General features: G+C 35.6%; 1 protein-coding gene across 1 annotated transcript in view; it reads right to left on the bottom strand.

Annotated features, from left to right (window-relative positions):
* The window catches only part of LOC142341238 (putative receptor-type tyrosine-protein phosphatase mosPTP-1), a 54,740-nt gene extending 37,441 nt beyond the window's left edge, over positions 1 to 17,299 (bottom strand). The window contains exons 1-9 of the mRNA XM_075392158.1: positions 17,268 to 17,299; positions 15,906 to 16,081; positions 12,624 to 12,764; positions 11,930 to 12,115; positions 11,419 to 11,607; positions 10,934 to 11,133; positions 1,789 to 2,002; positions 959 to 1,094; positions 264 to 562 (exon numbers count right to left, since the gene is read on the bottom strand). Coding sequence (XP_075248273.1) covers positions 264 to 562; positions 959 to 1,094; positions 1,789 to 2,002; positions 10,934 to 11,133; positions 11,419 to 11,607; positions 11,930 to 12,115; positions 12,624 to 12,764; positions 15,906 to 16,081; positions 17,268 to 17,299 — 1,573 coding nt within the window. The remainder of the gene's footprint in view (positions 1 to 263; positions 563 to 958; positions 1,095 to 1,788; positions 2,003 to 10,933; positions 11,134 to 11,418; positions 11,608 to 11,929; positions 12,116 to 12,623; positions 12,765 to 15,905; positions 16,082 to 17,267) is intronic.
* Between the last annotated feature and the right edge of the window lie 485 nt (positions 17,300 to 17,784).

Raw genomic sequence — 17,784 nt, 5'->3', positions numbered from 1 at the left:
ACCACTGAACTATGAGTGTATGGGGGCAGAATTGATACTGTTCTGAAAGCATACTCTCCTAAAGCATAACTTCATTTCTAATTCACAAGGAATCCAATTCTGGTCGGCAAAAGAAGAGATAAAAATTTTCTGAAAAACTTTAACAAAAGACATAAAAACAAAAAAAAACATGATAGCCACGAAATAAACGGTTGAGGTCAGCTGTTGAAAAATGATTCTTTCTTACAATAGCTAGGCTAACTTAAACATTAAAAAATACTGACTTTTCAACGCATGTGTTGTGTCGTGATTGATCATGAGAGAGCGTGTTCCGGGTGACCCGCCGACCATGTGCACCTGCTGATTGCAGTGCAACCCGAACAGATGATTGCCCGGGTGATGGTGCGTAGGCGAGGGGGCATTGTTGGCCAGCCACCATCTGTTGGGCATGCTATGCGCATTGTGGGCTGACTTCATGGTCAGATCCCGCAACCCCCCTCCTCCTCCGCCTGGTCTGGGGTTGAACCCCGCCAGTTCACCCATTCCGTAGTTGAACTCACTGTTGCGTTCACGGTACCTCCTCCTGATAAGTGTTAAGAGTTTCTTCTATCAAGTTATCTTGCTTAGGTTATTGTTTAGTACTGTTGCATACTGTTTTACATGATCTCAATACTTTGTTAGCAGGAACCTAAAACTAATTTAGAAATTTCGGGCCATGGCCCTGAGAATCTGTGGGAAAAAATTTTTTGACAATTTTTAAGGTTTCGTGGAATCACTTTTGATTGTCAAAGCACTTTTATTTTCCTAAAGAAAACGTATAACGATGTCGGTATAGCGATAAGAATAATAGAGCGAATAACGAAAAATTAACAGTATAAAACACACAAAACGCATTAAAAAAACGTATCATTAATCCCACTTAATTATGACATATTTTCGGAAATCTATCATATGAAAATCTAAAATAAACCAGTATTACCTGCCGAGTAAAAACCCAATGATCGCTAGAACGATGGCCAAGAATGCCCCCAGACATGCTGCTAAAACAGGTGCATAGGAGAGGAATGTCTCGGCTGTGGGATCCTTTGACACTGGCATCTTGCTTGGTGGAACACCTGAAATTAATTCAAAACTTTAACTTATTTTTTTTTCATGGCTGGGTCTAGATGCCTGCGCATTCTGAGTTCATAATTAGGAGAGAATTTTGAGCTTACAAATTAAAAACTTCAGCTCAGGTCAATGTGTTTCTCACATAATTGAGAGAAAAGTTCCTCGACCTATCAAGAGAACACCCTTATGAAAATTGAACTGTCTTTAATATTCTCCTTTTCAAACGTTATTTCGTTCAAGCTCTGTTTTTTTTTGTAGTTTGACGCCTTTACCAAATATGCGTACTATTTGGTTTGCAAATCATTAAATGAAAATCTACATTCGGGTCTGGGTTCAACTTTATTGTTTCCTGTAGCTTTACATTAGGCAATCATGTGTCAGATTACGAACCGTAGGCAACTCTGAATTGTTACCTCTATTAATGTTCTTTTAAAACATTTTTCAATTCCATCAAGTTTCATCAATTGGCTTTCCCATACAAAGTTTTAAGGTCATCATTATTTTTATCAGTTTCCTTCTCAGGTCGAGGTTTTGCAACGAAAATAATGTATTTGCGAATAGCGACGAAAATGAATTGCGACGAATACCGGTGAAAGTAAATTTTTGTAGAATTTGCGGTTTCTACCTGTGAAAAACGCTCCAATTCTAACTTATGCACACATGGCGAAACGAAACATATCCTTCAAATTCAATAATAACCTGCTTGAAGAGGAACAGTGAAAAAAGTGTGGTTACTGCTCTTCTCGTACAGTTTGCCATTGGACACGATGCTCTTCACAATTGCAGTGACCCACACTTCATAAGTGGCACCAGAGTACACGGATGAGATGTCACAGTGGGTGGAGGAGGAGTTCACAACTGTCAGGCTGGAATGGTGGCTGTCTGGTGACTGACGAAAGGACACTTGGTACCTCTGGAACAGTTCCAATATTTACAAATTTTGAATCAAGGAATTTTTACACCGAACACCGATTTTTTACATCAAAAGTCCTAAAAATTGATATAACTAGAAGTTTGGAACTTTGTCGCAAATTAAACCTCTATGATGAAAACTTTCAAAAAATGAGAATTCTGTGACTAAAAATTTTTTATAATTAGACCCCAATTTTGCTTCTAATGCAAAAAATCAATTTAGCTGAGAATATTTACTAATTTCACGGTTTAAACTCGCAATACCCACGCACATGTTTACCCACGTTTTCACATTTTGTTCACAGTAAGTAAACATAAGCAAACGTTCGAAAAACTCTCGACATGCAGATGAACACCAAAATACTGATCTTTGCATGTTTTAGTTTTGAACATTGACCTTAAAAACGTTCGATAGCGTCGCAGCTTTATGGGGTTTACTATAAAAAGTTATCAACTGTAGGCTAAGGTGGGGTAAAAAGTGAGCAAAATACTGAACAAATGTCCCTAAAAACCGCCCTTAACAAATGTCCTTAAACGAAGTCACAAGAAGACCACTAGTGTAGCAGGAAAAATGTGTTGAAAATACCTTCGAAATTTAATCTTTGAGAGTTCTATGCCTTAAAACTTTTCATATATTAACATTCAATGATATAAAACGTGTCATAAGTAGGGCTTCTTAGAAAATTGTGGGTCAATTTTGACAGTAACTATATTATTATAGACAATATTTTATATTTTAATACCGACATTTTGATTCATTAAATTGTTTATTATCATGTTTCTTTTTGGGCCATTGTCTTATTCCCTGTATACGACCTGTCAAGATTGCAAATAGGAACAAATAACTGAAAGGATTCCAGCAGAAATATTTTCTGCAGCAATTGGAAAAGTTAGGCAAACTAATGATTTTTTAACTTATTAACTTATTACAGAAAATTGAAGCCTTTGATGTCTCCTTCCTTCGTAAACATCCGCAGCTCTAGTTTTTGAAAATTTGCGCATCAGAATTTTAAATTTTGTCGGAATTATAGGCGGAGTTTCGACGCAATCACAAGGAAACGCAAAATCTTGTCAAAAAAGTGAAAACAATTTTGCATCTTTTATCAAATATACACAATTTAATTAAGCCATACTTACAAATATAAGCAAACTTGTCGATATCTTTGACTATCTTAGCATTCTTGAAAACGTCAGGCAAGTCAAAACTTAAAAGTAGGCAAGGTACAATTTTAAAGCATGGAAACAGCGATAATGTATCTTTAGCCTTTAGCTGAGTTGATAGTTCTCTCATTAAGAGAAAGGTTAATTTCTATTTTAAAAAAATTAAAGCACGACGCCTTTCTTTACTCAAGGAGTGAAAAGCTATCAAACTCTTTTCAAAAACAGCAAAATTTATTATAAACTGATGTTCAGAGGAATTTTAGATGATATGAGAGACTTTAATTTTTTTCAGCTCCAATTTTCCTTGAACTAGTTTTGCAAACAAAACATTGGCCGCTTCTTTTTTCGAAATAGATCAAATTGAACTTAATTTTGTCGAATGAACAAACTGACTTCGTTGATAATTCTGATTTATTTAGGTCTGATTTTGATTATGCAACATTTCATTGTGTGACGTAATAAGTAAAACTAGGAAACACGACGTTGAAAGTATCGACGCAACGCTTTGAAGTCTGCTTATACGTCAATATATGTTCAATTATCATTTTAATAAGCTCTTTACAATACATTTAAGATGCTCATTTGCATTTTTAATAATGTGGAATCTCTCATCTATAGAACAAAGTCGCCATTTGCAAAAAGGAATAACAGGGCAAAAAAGAACTAAAAAGAGCAGCAATTTGTAAAACCAATGATCACTATCTTTGGTAAATAACCAAAAGAACGGAGATAAACAAATGAAATACTGCGGTCTATAACAACGTGTTTATCATCAAATGAAAAGCAGTAGTGGTCCATTTTAAGAGCCATTTTCAAATGATTGCTCAGATTTGGAGTACTGCGATATTTATGACTTGGCGATACGAAGGCAAGACTATCTTAGAAAGAAGCACGACCAACCACGCTATTTTGAAGCACTTTTGATCTAAATAATTGTGAAAGTTGTCCGAGAAAAATTTGCCCGCTGTTTGATAAAATGTGAAGAATTCGAAAACTTATGATATGCATACACAATGGAACCAAAAAGCTGCGTACCGCGTGTTTTTTTCTCTTTCATCGAGATTAAAGGTGACAATAGATCGAAAACACCAAAACATAGCTGGCAGATTGCCAGAAAATAGCCGCAATAGCTTTGTAGATCTACAGTCTAAAAAAAACAGTAAAAAGACAGACCCAAAAAAAACGTCTTTTCATTGAGGACCGATCTGTTATATTTTGATTAAAAATCTGTATAAGTTTTTGCTGCCTTTATTAACTGCTCTCAAATAACCGTCATTAAGAGTGACACAAGCCCATTTGAGATTATTTTTTTGAATTAAAGTAAATAAAAGTTAACTTCAAAGCGAGGAAGTCAATTTTGAGAAGAATGTAAGTCAAGTGTGACCACAAATTTAATCACGCGAATGAACAAAAAACTCGCTCCACTAAGAGCGAAAAATGACGTAATACATGCACTTCAGTGGGAATTGCATGAACGAATGAACAAAAAGCAGATTTGAAGTGGTTGTGATGTTATATGGTCGAAACAAAAATCGCGACGACGAAATAAAAAAACATAGCACGACAAGTCCTGACGTACAATTCAAAGAATTTACATTGACTAAACAGAAAAACTAGACCTAGAATGGACTATGAGTGAAATCAGAAAACCATTTTTTAAAAAATCAGATTAAAAAAATAAGAAAAAAACAGAAGATCAATGTCAAAATGCCGCATGTGAACAAAAAAACCACTAGCGAGAAATTAAAATTTAATTCAAACAAAAAACTAGGCCTAAAATGAGCTGTGAATGGATTGGGAAAACCATTCAGAAAAAAATCCGATCCAAAAAATCGAAAAAACAGTAAAAATCAGAGTGAAATTGCCGCATGTGAACAAAAAACCACTACCGAGAAACCGAATTTTTGCTCAAACACAGGTTTCTCACTCTACTTTAAAAATTTACGCCGCAAAACCACTCGCTTTTTCGCTCCATTTCCAGTTTCGGCGTGACGAAAATCACTACTCCAATTTGACTTCAAAAATTATGAAAATGTGTGAACAGATCTTAAAAAAAAAGACAGGGCCCCAATACAATTCAAATTCTTTGAATTGTAAAAACATAGCAGGACAAGACCTGAAGTACAATTCAAAGAGTTTTCATTGAATAAACAGAAAACTAGACCTAAAACGGACTATGCAAGGATTGGGAAAACCATTTAGAAAAAATTCAATTCAAAAAAAACAGCAAAAATCAAAGTCAAACTGCCGCATGTGAAAAAAAACCACTAGCGATAAAGCGAATTGTTGTTCAAATACCGTTTTCTCACTCTAATTTAAAATTAGAGCGAAAAACTTTCACGCCGCAAAACCACTCGCTTTTTCTCTCTACTTGCTGTTTCGGTGTGACCAAAATCAATACTCTAATTTGACATTAAAAAAATCATGAAAATGTGTGATAAGCTCTTAAAAAAAGACAGTGCCCCAATACTATTCAATTTAATTGAATTGTAAAAAACCAAGAGAAGGCCAATTATAGCCCCAACTATCGCTGTGCGGCTATTAATAAGTTGTCCGTGGTGTTCAACGTGGTACATTTGCTCTCAAACGATTGGTCAGGGATTGATTTTGATAGTCGGTAGTTTAAACTTAGGGAGCTTCTCATCATTATGTCAGGGGGACAAAATGCAGTGCGGCAAAAACGGTAGAAGTATTAAAGTTGGAGAGGAACCCAAGCCACTGAACGTTTCCATTAGTTTCAGGCGACGGGGGGAAGGGTGTTGAGTGGGGTCAATTCCTGGGAGCCACCCCACATGCCATAGATCTGCAGTCTCAAAAAATCAGTAAAAAAGACACCAAAAAATTCCTCTTTTCATTGAAGGATGATATGTTATATTTTGATTTAAAATCTGTATAAGTTTTGCTGCCTCCATTAATTGCTCTCAAATAACCTTCGTTTAGAGTGAAACACATTCAATTGACCTTATCTCTTTCAATTAAAGTAAATAAAAATTAATTTCAAAGTGAGGAAGTCATTTTTGAGAGTGAGGTAAGTCAAGTGTGACCAAAAAAATATTCACGCAAATGAACAAAAAAAAACTTGCTCCACTAAGAGCGAAAAATGACGTCACGCACGCACTTCAGTTGAAATTGCATGAACGAATGAACAAAAAGCAGATTTGAAGTGGTTGTGATGTTATATGGTCGTAACAAAATCTTGACAACAAAATAAAAAAAAACATAGCAGGACAAGTACTGACGTAGAATTGAAAAAATTTTCATTGACTAAACAGAAAACTAGACCTAGAACGGACTATGAATGTATGTTCTGGGTGTGTTTCTGACTTTTGAGACTTTTCCAGTATGTTCTGGGCTTGTTTCCCTCTTCCTTTCTCATCCGGGCTGGGGACCGGGTACGGCGGTGTTACAAACTAAAGCTATAGGATAATTGAGCAGAGCACAAGATTTAAAAAAACTAGGCTCTAAAAGCTCTCTCCTAAACAGAAAATTCTAAAATGAAATAAAACATGGAAAATTGTCGGAAAAGGCTCCAGTCACGTTGAAAAACCGACTTTTGAGAATTTTCCCGTATGTTCTGGGTGTGACACCCTCCTCCTTTCTCATCCGGGCTGGGGACCGGCTACGGCGGAGTTACAAACAAAAGCTATAGGAGAATTGAGCAGAGCACTAGGTAAAAAAATAGGCTCGAAAAGCTCTCTCCAAAACAGACAACTTTCAGAACAAGCTAAACTAAAAAATCGTTTTGCACTTAGATCTACACAAAAAATGGGACGCCTACGTTGCTTTTCGTTAGCTTTCAACAACTCTAAGACCCGATTGGAAAAAAAGATGTTTTAAAAAAAATTTCCAAATAAGCGAAAAACCTCGATTAAGAGACGAACTTTTTTTCTATACAAGCTGAACCAAAAAATTCGTTTGCACTTGGACGGACACAAAAAGTGGGACTCCTACGTTGCTTTTCGTAAGCTTTTGACAACTCTAAGAGCCGATTGCAAAAAAAAAGATGTTTTAAAATAAAATTTTCAAATGAGCAAAAAACCTCATCTAAGAGACGAACTTTTTTTCTATACAATCTAAACCAAAAATTGTTTTTGCATTAGAACCATTCATGGGAACCATAATTATCCAGTAAACCAAGCTTTTTAACACATCAGGTCTTTGCTTAATTTTTAGGATTGTTTTAAAGAAAACTTAGTAAGAACTCATATGAATTTTTTTTTTAAAAGTCAATCATAATTGGATATGAGGATCTGAAAAAGTGTGATTCGAAACCGCTGGAAGGACTCAACGCAATCAAATTGCTCATTCATAAAGGTGCTGATGATCGTTTTATGTTATAATTCATCGGTTTTAGAGTTCAATAAACAGAGAACAAGCGCGTATAAAAGAACGTTCTAGTTTCTTTGGCCTCTGCAAATACTGCTATTTTTGTTTTGTTTTTTAGTTTGAAAAGCAATCATACGCCTTCCGTCAACGGAAAACTAATTTTCAGAACAATTTAACGTTTGAAAGCAATACCTTTGAAATCTTACAAAACTTAATACGGCCTTAAACGGCGCCGTACTAAGTTTTGTAATTTTTGAGTGTTGAGAAAAGTAAAAGCCAGTACCAAAAAAGTAATTAAAAATGACGTCTATGAAATAAGCGTTTCATTATATATCGCTTTTCGGAAGTCAAACTACAGAAATTGGTATTTACAACATTTTTGTACGTTGCCGTAGTATTGCGAATTGACATGAGATTATCATTTCCGGGCATACCTCACGAGCCACGGTCAAGCCTAGTTGCCCTCAGTATTTGATATGTATCTATCAAAACCGAACATAATAACACAACCCTCTAACGTCGGCCGAATTGCTCTGAAGCAACTGACTAGTTTTTGCTTTCGTAAACAGCTATAGCTAAAAGGGGTTTTTATTAAGTTTAGGTGAGAGGAGAAGAAGGAGTAAAAACAGGCTTGCCATAAGGGAGGGGTGACTTAACAAAGGGTTTGGAGCTGTAAGGTGAACGGAATGGAGCGTCTAAAGAGGAATCGATCGTTCGATGTTGAGGGTCACATGCGTGGGAGGGGGAGGGGGCTAAACAGCAAAAAGGCTGTGCCTCACATTATAGTATTCTGTCTTCTGAGCAGCTTTGGTGAATAGCACACTAAAAGACCGGTAAAGCTCTAATACAGCTACTCAGCCAATTAGTGCACTTTCGACTATATCTGTTTATCCAAATGATATATGGTCTGATGCAACAACGTTCATAGTGCAGAAAACGTATTAGAAAACATCAGTGGTAAAAATTACCTCAAATCGGAAATATCAAATAAAAATAGAAAACCAAAAGTTAATTGCCTAAGAAAACTAAGAAACCGATTTGATAAATGCAAAGATGAAAAAATTTACGTTTTTTCGAGAGGGAAGTGGATAGGGTTGGTTTTTGGGTGGATGGTTTGTTGATATGGTAGGTGGGGATGGGTAGGTTGCGGTACTGCTGGGGATAAAATTGTGTTTGGAAAGTGTTTTAGGTAACTGGGGTGCATAGTAGGTAAATGGGGGTATGTATGTGGGTTGGGGTAGGTTGGCTAAGGTAGATATTTGGATTGGGAGGCGGAAGCTCCTTTTTGTGCTATCAGAGTTCTCAAAATCACTTCACATTAAATATTACCCGAGATTACTAGCTACTGAACAAAAAAATACAGTGCAAGCTAAATCTTTGAGCCCAACATTTGCAAACAAAGGCTAATGGTAGAAAAGAAAAAATTCTAACTTCAAACCAGGAACAGATATGTTTTTTCAATGAAAAATTGGCATATTTTATAACAAAATCGATTGCTCATTTTCTCACAGAAAACATCTTGAAACAAAGATAGTAACAAAGAGATTTCACAATGCGATATCAGTTTTGGAAGGAGAAATTTGAAGATAATTTGTTTTTAAAGCATTTATATTACAGCGAATAAAATCATGTTATTTAAAAAAGATTGTTTTAGAGTCACGACGACTATCCTTTGAACGGGTCTCCTTTGGAAATTTGCCGATTTTGCTATTATCAACCTAATTATATTCGCTTGTGAAATTCTATAAATTGTAACTTACTCATTTTTACTTTCAGGACAATCTGCTTACTTCTATTCCAACTACGTCCACCAGCTAATTCGACCACCTCCTGTCTTAAGGTTGGTTGATTCTACTACCTTCAGTATTCCAATCACAGTAAAAACTTTGTCTGGAAAAAGATATAGTTTAAAGGGTGCGTACCCTCTTGCACAAAGTTATATGCTAATCTTGGTATAGTTTTTTCAATACCCCTATTTTCAATACGGAAATCTCAAATTAAAAAACGTGATGTCAAACGTGATGTCTCAAAAATGATGTCTCATTCCATGATTTTCAATACAAAAATTTTAAGAATTCCGCGATTTTCAATACGGAAATCTTAAGAATGCCACCCTTTTTCGAACGCTTCAAATCTTAAATTAAGAATTCTGTGATTTTCAATACGGAAATCTTAAGATTTCCGCTATTTTCAATACGGAAATCTTTAGAATGCCACTCGTTTTGAACGCTTCAAATCTCAAATTGAGAATTTTATTTTGTTTTGTTTTTTGAAGCACTTTTTTCTCGATTTACGAACTTCTAAAACTTATTGTTCAAGGAAATTGAATCTTAGCAAACTTTGTCCTTTTCCTAAGTTGAGAGTTGCTATGATGAAAAACGGTTCTGGGCAACAATCATTCTTTCAATCTTCTGTGTTCTCAAAAAGGTAAGAATTTTAAATTTTTTTGCAAGATTTTTTTTTTAAAAAATGGAATTTTCATATTTCCTTAGTGTTTCAGCTGGATGAACCCTTTTTGAAAGTCCTCACCTGTGATCATCAATTAAAGATAAATAGATCCATTTCGTAATATTTTTTATATTATTCAAAAAAATTAAGATTTCGCTGGAAAAAAAGTTATTCTTGTCAACAGGTCTTTATTTTTAGCCATTTTAGTTGGAATCAGGATGGTGCATCTAATTTCCAGTCAAGAGATTGGAGGCTGAACAATTAGCTTGTGGATCAGAGTGGATTTGAAGTTAGAATCAGTAACTGAAAACTTTCAAATTGAAAAATTTTAATGTAATTTCAAATTCTATTTGTATCTTCAATAACACTTTTTTTACCAAAATTCTTTTTGCCCGTTTTAAATTGCAAATCAGCATGCAAAATTTTGATTACAAACGGATTTTAATGCATAATGGTGGACTTAGGGTTGAATTTTTGAATCAACAGTTAATCGATTTTATTGGATTTTAATAGCTTTTAACGGTAGCCAAATAATCGATTTTAATCGATTATAATACATAAAATTGTCTAAAAGCGCATTCTTTAATCCGTTTTATTGATTACGTTTTAAGTTACGAAACTTCAATATAATCGCTTTAAATCTCCGTTTTCTGGGTACGGGTAGCCATCCAGACTCACCTCGGTCCTTTTTTGGTCTTTTAGAAAACTCTTTATGAAGCGAGTTCTCGCCTTTAGGAATGCACTTTATGAATTCCTGGTCCTGGTTTAGTTTAACTCGATGATTTTAATATTTACATTTCTGATGTTACTAAAAAAAAACTCATCGCAGTTCTGCAAATTTAATAATAGTATTTGCAAACAACTAGTTCCAACTTATTTTCTAACAAAATATTTGCAAAATTAATTCAAATAATTACAAATCTAATTGTTGTATAATTATTTGTTTAAAAAATGGTTAAATATTAACATTAATCATATAAATGTAAGGGTACTTAACCTCGATGTGTCCGTAAGTCTGAACAGGTTTCTCCCATCGAACAGTGAGTGCTTTGAATGAGTGAGGAGATATGGAGACAGTGACGTTGCGAGGGGGGAAGGGTGTGCCCACATCTGTACTTCGTGACACGGGACTGGACCACTCCCCATCACCCTTCTGGGTAAATGCCCGGATTGACACAGTGTAGTCCGTTATCGGTCCTGAAACCAGTCAAACCATCCGCCATTGAAAAACAGGTTCAGGTTAGGCACCCGAAAACTCTAAAAATCATCTATTTAATTTTGCCTCAATTCTGAGGTCAAATTGAGGAAACAACAGAAAAATTCAATATGGGAGGCCAATTCAACGTCCAATCAACATGGTGAAGTGAAGATTTTAGTTAAAGTCAATCAAGATTTCTTTTTATAGATCATCGATCGTTTTTTTTTACAATCAATTTGAGTCAAGTACAGTTCATTGAACAGATGATGTGATCTGAAACTCACTCAGGTTTCTGAGAACATGTACCCTGTCCCTCGGTCCCAACAAGATAGGATCTGAGAGGTTGTTGGCAGTGGAGAGTCTCAGCTTATATCCTAAAAGAGTGCCTCCCGTCTGTAGAGGTCGACTCCACGACACTGTCAAAGAGTGACTGGTGACATCACTGATCATCACTTCACTCGGTGCCATCGGAACTACAACGAAGCATTTTGGAAGCATTTAAGATTTTGCAGGATTTTGCTGGAAGATCAATTGCTAGATAAACTTTAGTATTTTTTTAATACAAAAGAAAAAAGCAACAGCTCAATCTGGGCCAAAACACGGATTATATTATAATATGAGGTGACTAACATTACCTCACTGCTTGTACTCAGTACTCAGAGCTTTTGAGAGATTTTTTGCTTTGAATTAAAGCGTGTGAGAACTAAAAAACAAATTGTTCCTGAGAATAGTTAGCTTTTTTGGTAAAGATAAAGCGAACATTTCCTTTAAGGAATAAAATTCAACGTGTCGTACCTCCTTCAAGTGTTTTGGCGTAGAATGTAGGCGAGTAGGGTCCCACACCTTTGCTACTGGCAATGGCCACTCGGATCTCATAATCAGTAGCTGGCTCCAATCCAGTCAACTGTGTCCTCTGCTGTTCCAGGGGCTCATGCTGGTACATTTGCATCATTGTCAATTTAGAGTGCAGCTCAGAGGAACCTGAATCATTATGCACAAAATTGATCAATTTATTGAGCGAAATGCAGGAAAAATCCAACTTTTTATTGTTATAGGCAGACAGAACTGATAAACCGCTCTTAATTCTAATTTGTCGTTGACGTTGGCTATTCGTTTTTTGTTTTATTTAGTCTACGCGAGAAAAATTGCTCATTTTTGTAGCTTACAATTAAATATCAGAAAGTGCTGTAAAGGAACAATTGGTTTCGCATTTTTAATGAAACAGCTTTAAAGAAATTTATGAAAAAAACAGCTGAAAATTTATGAAAATTTTTTAGTTTTCCCGCGAATTACGCAAACTTTTCATAGCACAAAGTTATGCTTATCAAAAAATGCATCTAAATGCTCAGTTTTCAAACAGAAATTTAATCTGGAAACCATTCAGCCTCGGAAAACGTGCAAAAAGCTTGCAAAAAGCTGAAAGCTAAGCTCTAAAAAGTCAAATCGGAGGTCGTTGAATAAACGCGAAGTCGGAATAAAAAAGTCGTACCTTTGACGTTGAACTCTATCTTGAAGTTCTCGACGTGACAATTTCGAGTGTGTTTGGGAGGCAATAGCCATGTCACATTCAGACCATCACTCCTCTTCCCACTTGTGTCAAAGGTCAAGATCGAAGGAGCACCAGAGGGAGCTGAAAAAAATCAGCAATACAACCAGTCAATGCGATACGAAATAGCATGGGCTCAAATGTCCACTTCAGACATTCTTTTCGTGAGACCAAATTCACTATAAAAAGACCTTCAAAAAACTAAATAAGGTAATAAATTGTGATTAAAATTATAATTCTTTATTATGTTCCATAATCTTCTGAATTATTTCCTTTGAATTCAGGGCGTTTTATTGTTTTCTAAAAGTGTTCAGAGAATAAAACTCCAACCCCAAAAAGAAAGCAAAATGTTTCGTAGCCACATTGCTAAGAATTGCTAAGAAACATTTCATCATCCTCATGGGGTTGGAATTTTAGGTTCTGAAAACTTAAAGAAAAAGTTAAAACGCCTTGAACTTAAAGGAAATTAATGAAAGAAACTATGGAACATATTAAAGAATTGTTTTTTGAATCATCATCTGTTACCTAATTTAGTTTTTTGGGGGTCTTTTGATAGTGAATTTGGTCTCAAGAAAAGACAGTAGCATCTGATTATCTTTGCTAAAACTAACCATTAAACGCGTTTAAGATCTATTCTGGACTTCAAAATTGGCAAGTGTTTCTCTTCCCATCCTGAATTTATGTCTACTCAGCACTTTCAGCGAATTGTACACTTATAGAGACTATGAAGGCTCTTGTAAAAGAACTCAATTACTTTCTGCGCTCAGATTTTGCCACTTTATCCTGTTTCTCGAGAAGAATTACCACAAAAGTGATGGGTCGGGCAAAAAACGGTAAAAACAGTATTTGATAGTACAAAAAAGACCATCAGGAGTTTAAAAATTTTTACAAACTTTGCTTGAGAGCAATTAAGTAAAAACAGCATAAAATCACATTAAAAAGGTAAAAGTACTTTTTAAATAATTTCTGAAATTTGCAGATTTTTGCTTTTTGCCTTCTTCTGGACTTGTGCCTTTAACACAAGAATTCTACAAGAAAAACGTAACTTTGGCATGAATAAAATAGGATCAATTACTTGGAGCAATATGAGGAGGCGAGTAGCTAAACTGCGCTCTTTTCATTTAAATGGAACTTATTGCTTTTACTCTGTTCAATAAATGAGGCGATCGACAAACTCCAGAATAACTTAATTTTGAGTCTAAGCGTTACTCATAAACAAAAAAATTTAAAATCGCTGACGTTTTAATAGACAGTGTTCGACATCGAAACAACGAAGAAAACTAAACTTGCCTTTAGGATTAATTGGTGATGTTTTTCAAACGCTTCTTAGACATATTAGAGGAGCGTGCAAAAACATATAATTGAAAAAATGAAAATTGGAGAGCTCATCCATAGTGAAGAGAAAAAATTCAAAAAAAATACGGGTATAGGATTGCGGGAGAACTTGTCGAGAGGGTATGTCCAAATCGCCAGATTGGAAGAGGTTAGACGGGGTTTTTCGAGGTGATCGGAGCCCTTCAAAACTTGACACTGTCTCCTCAAAACAGTTTTAGTGACTCGCATACTTAGAGACTAGTAAGGCATAAGGCTCTAAGACAGCTGCTCGGCCACTTATTGCCCTCTGAGCGCTAACTGTCATCCCAATTTTGAGGACTAAAGGTTAAATGGGTCAGACGATAAATCGGTCACGCAAAAAATTGCCATAAAAAGACTACAGGACTAAGGTAATTGCTACAAACTTTGTTTGAGACCAATTAACAAAAATTTGCGGAAAAATGTTCTTTAAAAACGAAGGGCAGAACATTGTTTCGCTCTAATGTTAGAATGTAGATCAGTTTTTCTATTACGTTTTAAATATCCTAGAAATGGCTTTATGGAATAAGAAACATCAAAACATTTTTAAAAAATATGAATTACGGTTTTTCGCTGGTTTGGCGCTATTTATTAGACCAAATACAGGTGCCTGTATCTCGACAACTGCTGCCCTATGATATAAGCAAATCACCGATGAACTTAATGATAAAGACTCCGAATTATTTCATTTCAATTTTCTAGTAAAATCCCGGTTTTAACAATAATTCGTAAATGTAGACAAATCAATGGTAACAGGTGAGTTTTGATCACTTTGTTTCTCTTCAATGTTTTTACCTCGGGTCTCGTGTTTATAACCTTTGACGACAAAATTTTAGGTTGTTTCAAGCATGCACAAATAGAAGCGCTTTTGATTTTTTGTCGTTTTAGAATCTTCCCAGTCAAGGTTTTATTTGTACCAATTTGTACCATAAGAACCACTGAGACCCTAAACAGAAAGGCGTAATAAAAAAGTAATAATCGGGCTGTTAGAATTTTTGTATTAGATTTTCCAACCATGTCATTATTAGCCTTTTTCAGATTTCCGACTGCTGTATGCTTTCAACGTTCTATTTAAAGATCGCCATTAATATCAAAGCATATAATACAAATTTTAGTTTAGAGGCGTGACAACAACAGTTGCCTGCAAAAGCAAAATCAACGATGCTGAAATACCAATCTTAAATGAACTCAATCCCACAGTCTAAATTACCTGTAGTTGAGACAATCAATGAAGGACATTAGAACAACATGAAAGCAGAAACGAAAACACCTAATCACTTTTAAGTTCAGTCTTGCGATGTCAACAACATATGAAAAGCGCAATTTCATTTTATTATCTTTCCACTAAAAACGACGGGCGCCTACGAAGTGGCTTTCAGCTCCATTAATTTGTTCAAACATGATTCACTTGACTGTTCAATTACAATAACATCAAAACATCTAAGAAGACAATTTTTTTGTAACAACGTAAACTTGAGAAGAACATTTGTCTAAAAAAATGAATTATTGGTACGGTTTCCAAATCCCCCCCCCCCCACTGTGGTAGATCACAATCACAAACCTGAATATTTGATATTTTACTACTTTTTGATGGTATATATAAGTTGTAATGGATTGTTCAGCTTTTCACTATGTTATGCGGATCTATTCTGTCCCCAAGTGTTTTTACAACTCCGATTACAATATAGCACATTACTAAGTAAAAATAGAACGTGCTCGGAGGGCGTAAAGTTTACAGGGGGGGGGGGGGGGGGGGGGGCAGCATAGATCAGGTAATGAAAACTATTACCAGTTCGAAATCAAATATTAGTTTGTCACACATACTTAGCAATACAAAAAATCGGTTCATGCTAACAACTCCGAATTATTTACCTTCACAGGATGTTGTGACGTATTTTGTCTCTTTAGATGGCATTGATTCTCCCATGACATTGGTGGCTATTACTCGTGCCTTGTATCTGCTGTATGGCTGCAGTTGAGTCACAAGGGCATCTTGTTTAACACCATCTTTTGTTCGAACTGTCACATTTCGCCATTTCCTTCCGTTGCTGAAATAAGGGGAAAATATTGGAGAAATCAAAGTTTTTCCCAAATTTTTCCATAATTTGAGACATAAGATAATGTCCGATATCACTCGGAGATTCTGAATGACCAATAGAGAAGAGATTAGGATAACATGCCATGCAAACTTTTATCACCAAGGTTCCAATCAGATGCACCCCCACTGCCCCCAATGTTTCTACGCCCCCAGTTACAAATTGGGTCTTTCCCATTTTAGACCACCAGCTTGGTGATCAGATTACCTATACCCCAGCACCACCAATCATGGTATTTACAACATTATGGGGGCTATAATTCCATGGGGTTTATAATTTGAAAGACTCCAAAATATAGATCCGAAAAATGATAGAAAACATGATGCCACAAGAAGTAAGTACACTTTCATCCCTGCTAGAATTGTTATGCAAGGATCTTGCACTAGCAAAAAGTTGAAAACAAATAACAACCTAATGACGCAGTCAATATTTGTTTAACTTTGGGCAGACTTTTTGAAAAAACTACAGAGCCTGTGCCCCTGCAACCTGATAGGGCGATGAAACAGTTGGAAAATTTATACCGCAGAGTTGAGAAACTTCATATCCCACTTCTTGTTTAAAAGAAGGAAAAATCCTAATGTTTGGAGGTACAAACGATTTAAGTAATGAATTTTATAGTGAGCATAAAACTGAGAAAGGCCCAAAACACTTTTTACATTAAGTTTAAAAAAAATCGATCAACAATTACAGATCTATGATAATATAAAATTAAAAGTTTCTTCAAAAAAGTGACATGCTTAATTCAGGCAAAGCCATAAAGCAAAACACAGCCAAAAATAGAAAGACTGCAAAAAGTCTTGTAGAATTGCAAACTATACTGCAGCAGATCAACATCTAGAACATGTATTCTCCATACTCTCCACCAATCAGAGACCGAGCAAAACTCCGTTCTCTTTTAAATAGTACTGCTCAATTTATTCTAGTCAATTTAGTAGATTAATACACCAGGTGCATATTATTGACTCCGGTGCTGAATCTCCTAAGCACCGTAAAAATTGAACCTTTTCATCAGTTTTGTCGTACGGTGATAGATACCTTTCTTGTATCTACACTCGTACTTTAATCTATGTATGTCTGAATGCTCCATTTGAAGGGCGAATGCCTATTTAGTTCATTTTGTTGCTAACTTCTTACTAACTTCCTCCCACTTTGCAAGTAATGTCTGTTCATGCTGTCTAATGATTTCATACTGTAAACAAATCTAATTTTACTTCCCGGATGTTTGATCAAATGTTGAACAAATTCATTTCTTCATTTTGTTTAACTCTAGTTGTCACTCTTCCCATTTTCAGCGCTATCGCTTAGTTGAATTAAATCTTTGTCAAACGCTTCTCAATTGAACTAACTAAATAGAAATCAACCATTCGCGACGCGATTGCCTAATCGCCACGTAATCGACAAAAAGTAGATAACACATTCGCCATTCGCGACGCAATTGCCACTTTCTATTTGGATAATACCAATCGCAACACAATTGACCCAACTCACATTGATTGAGTATAACATGGCGCAGTCAGCAGCGGACTCAAAGAAAACTCCACTGCACATAGAAGCCTTTTGGGAGAAACCCACAGCAACGCCCACTCTAACGCGGGACAAATGGACACAAAATTGGAAACTTGCTCTTCTCGCCAAGGAAGGAATACAACTTGACA

Source organism: Convolutriloba macropyga, chromosome 6, assembly GCF_964194025.1.
Source record: "Convolutriloba macropyga chromosome 6, txConMacr16.3, whole genome shotgun sequence".
NCBI lineage: Eukaryota > Metazoa > Xenacoelomorpha > Acoela > Convolutidae > Convolutriloba > Convolutriloba macropyga.
The sequence above is the reverse complement of the archived record's forward strand: the minus strand, read 5'-3'. Positions and strand labels throughout refer to the sequence as shown.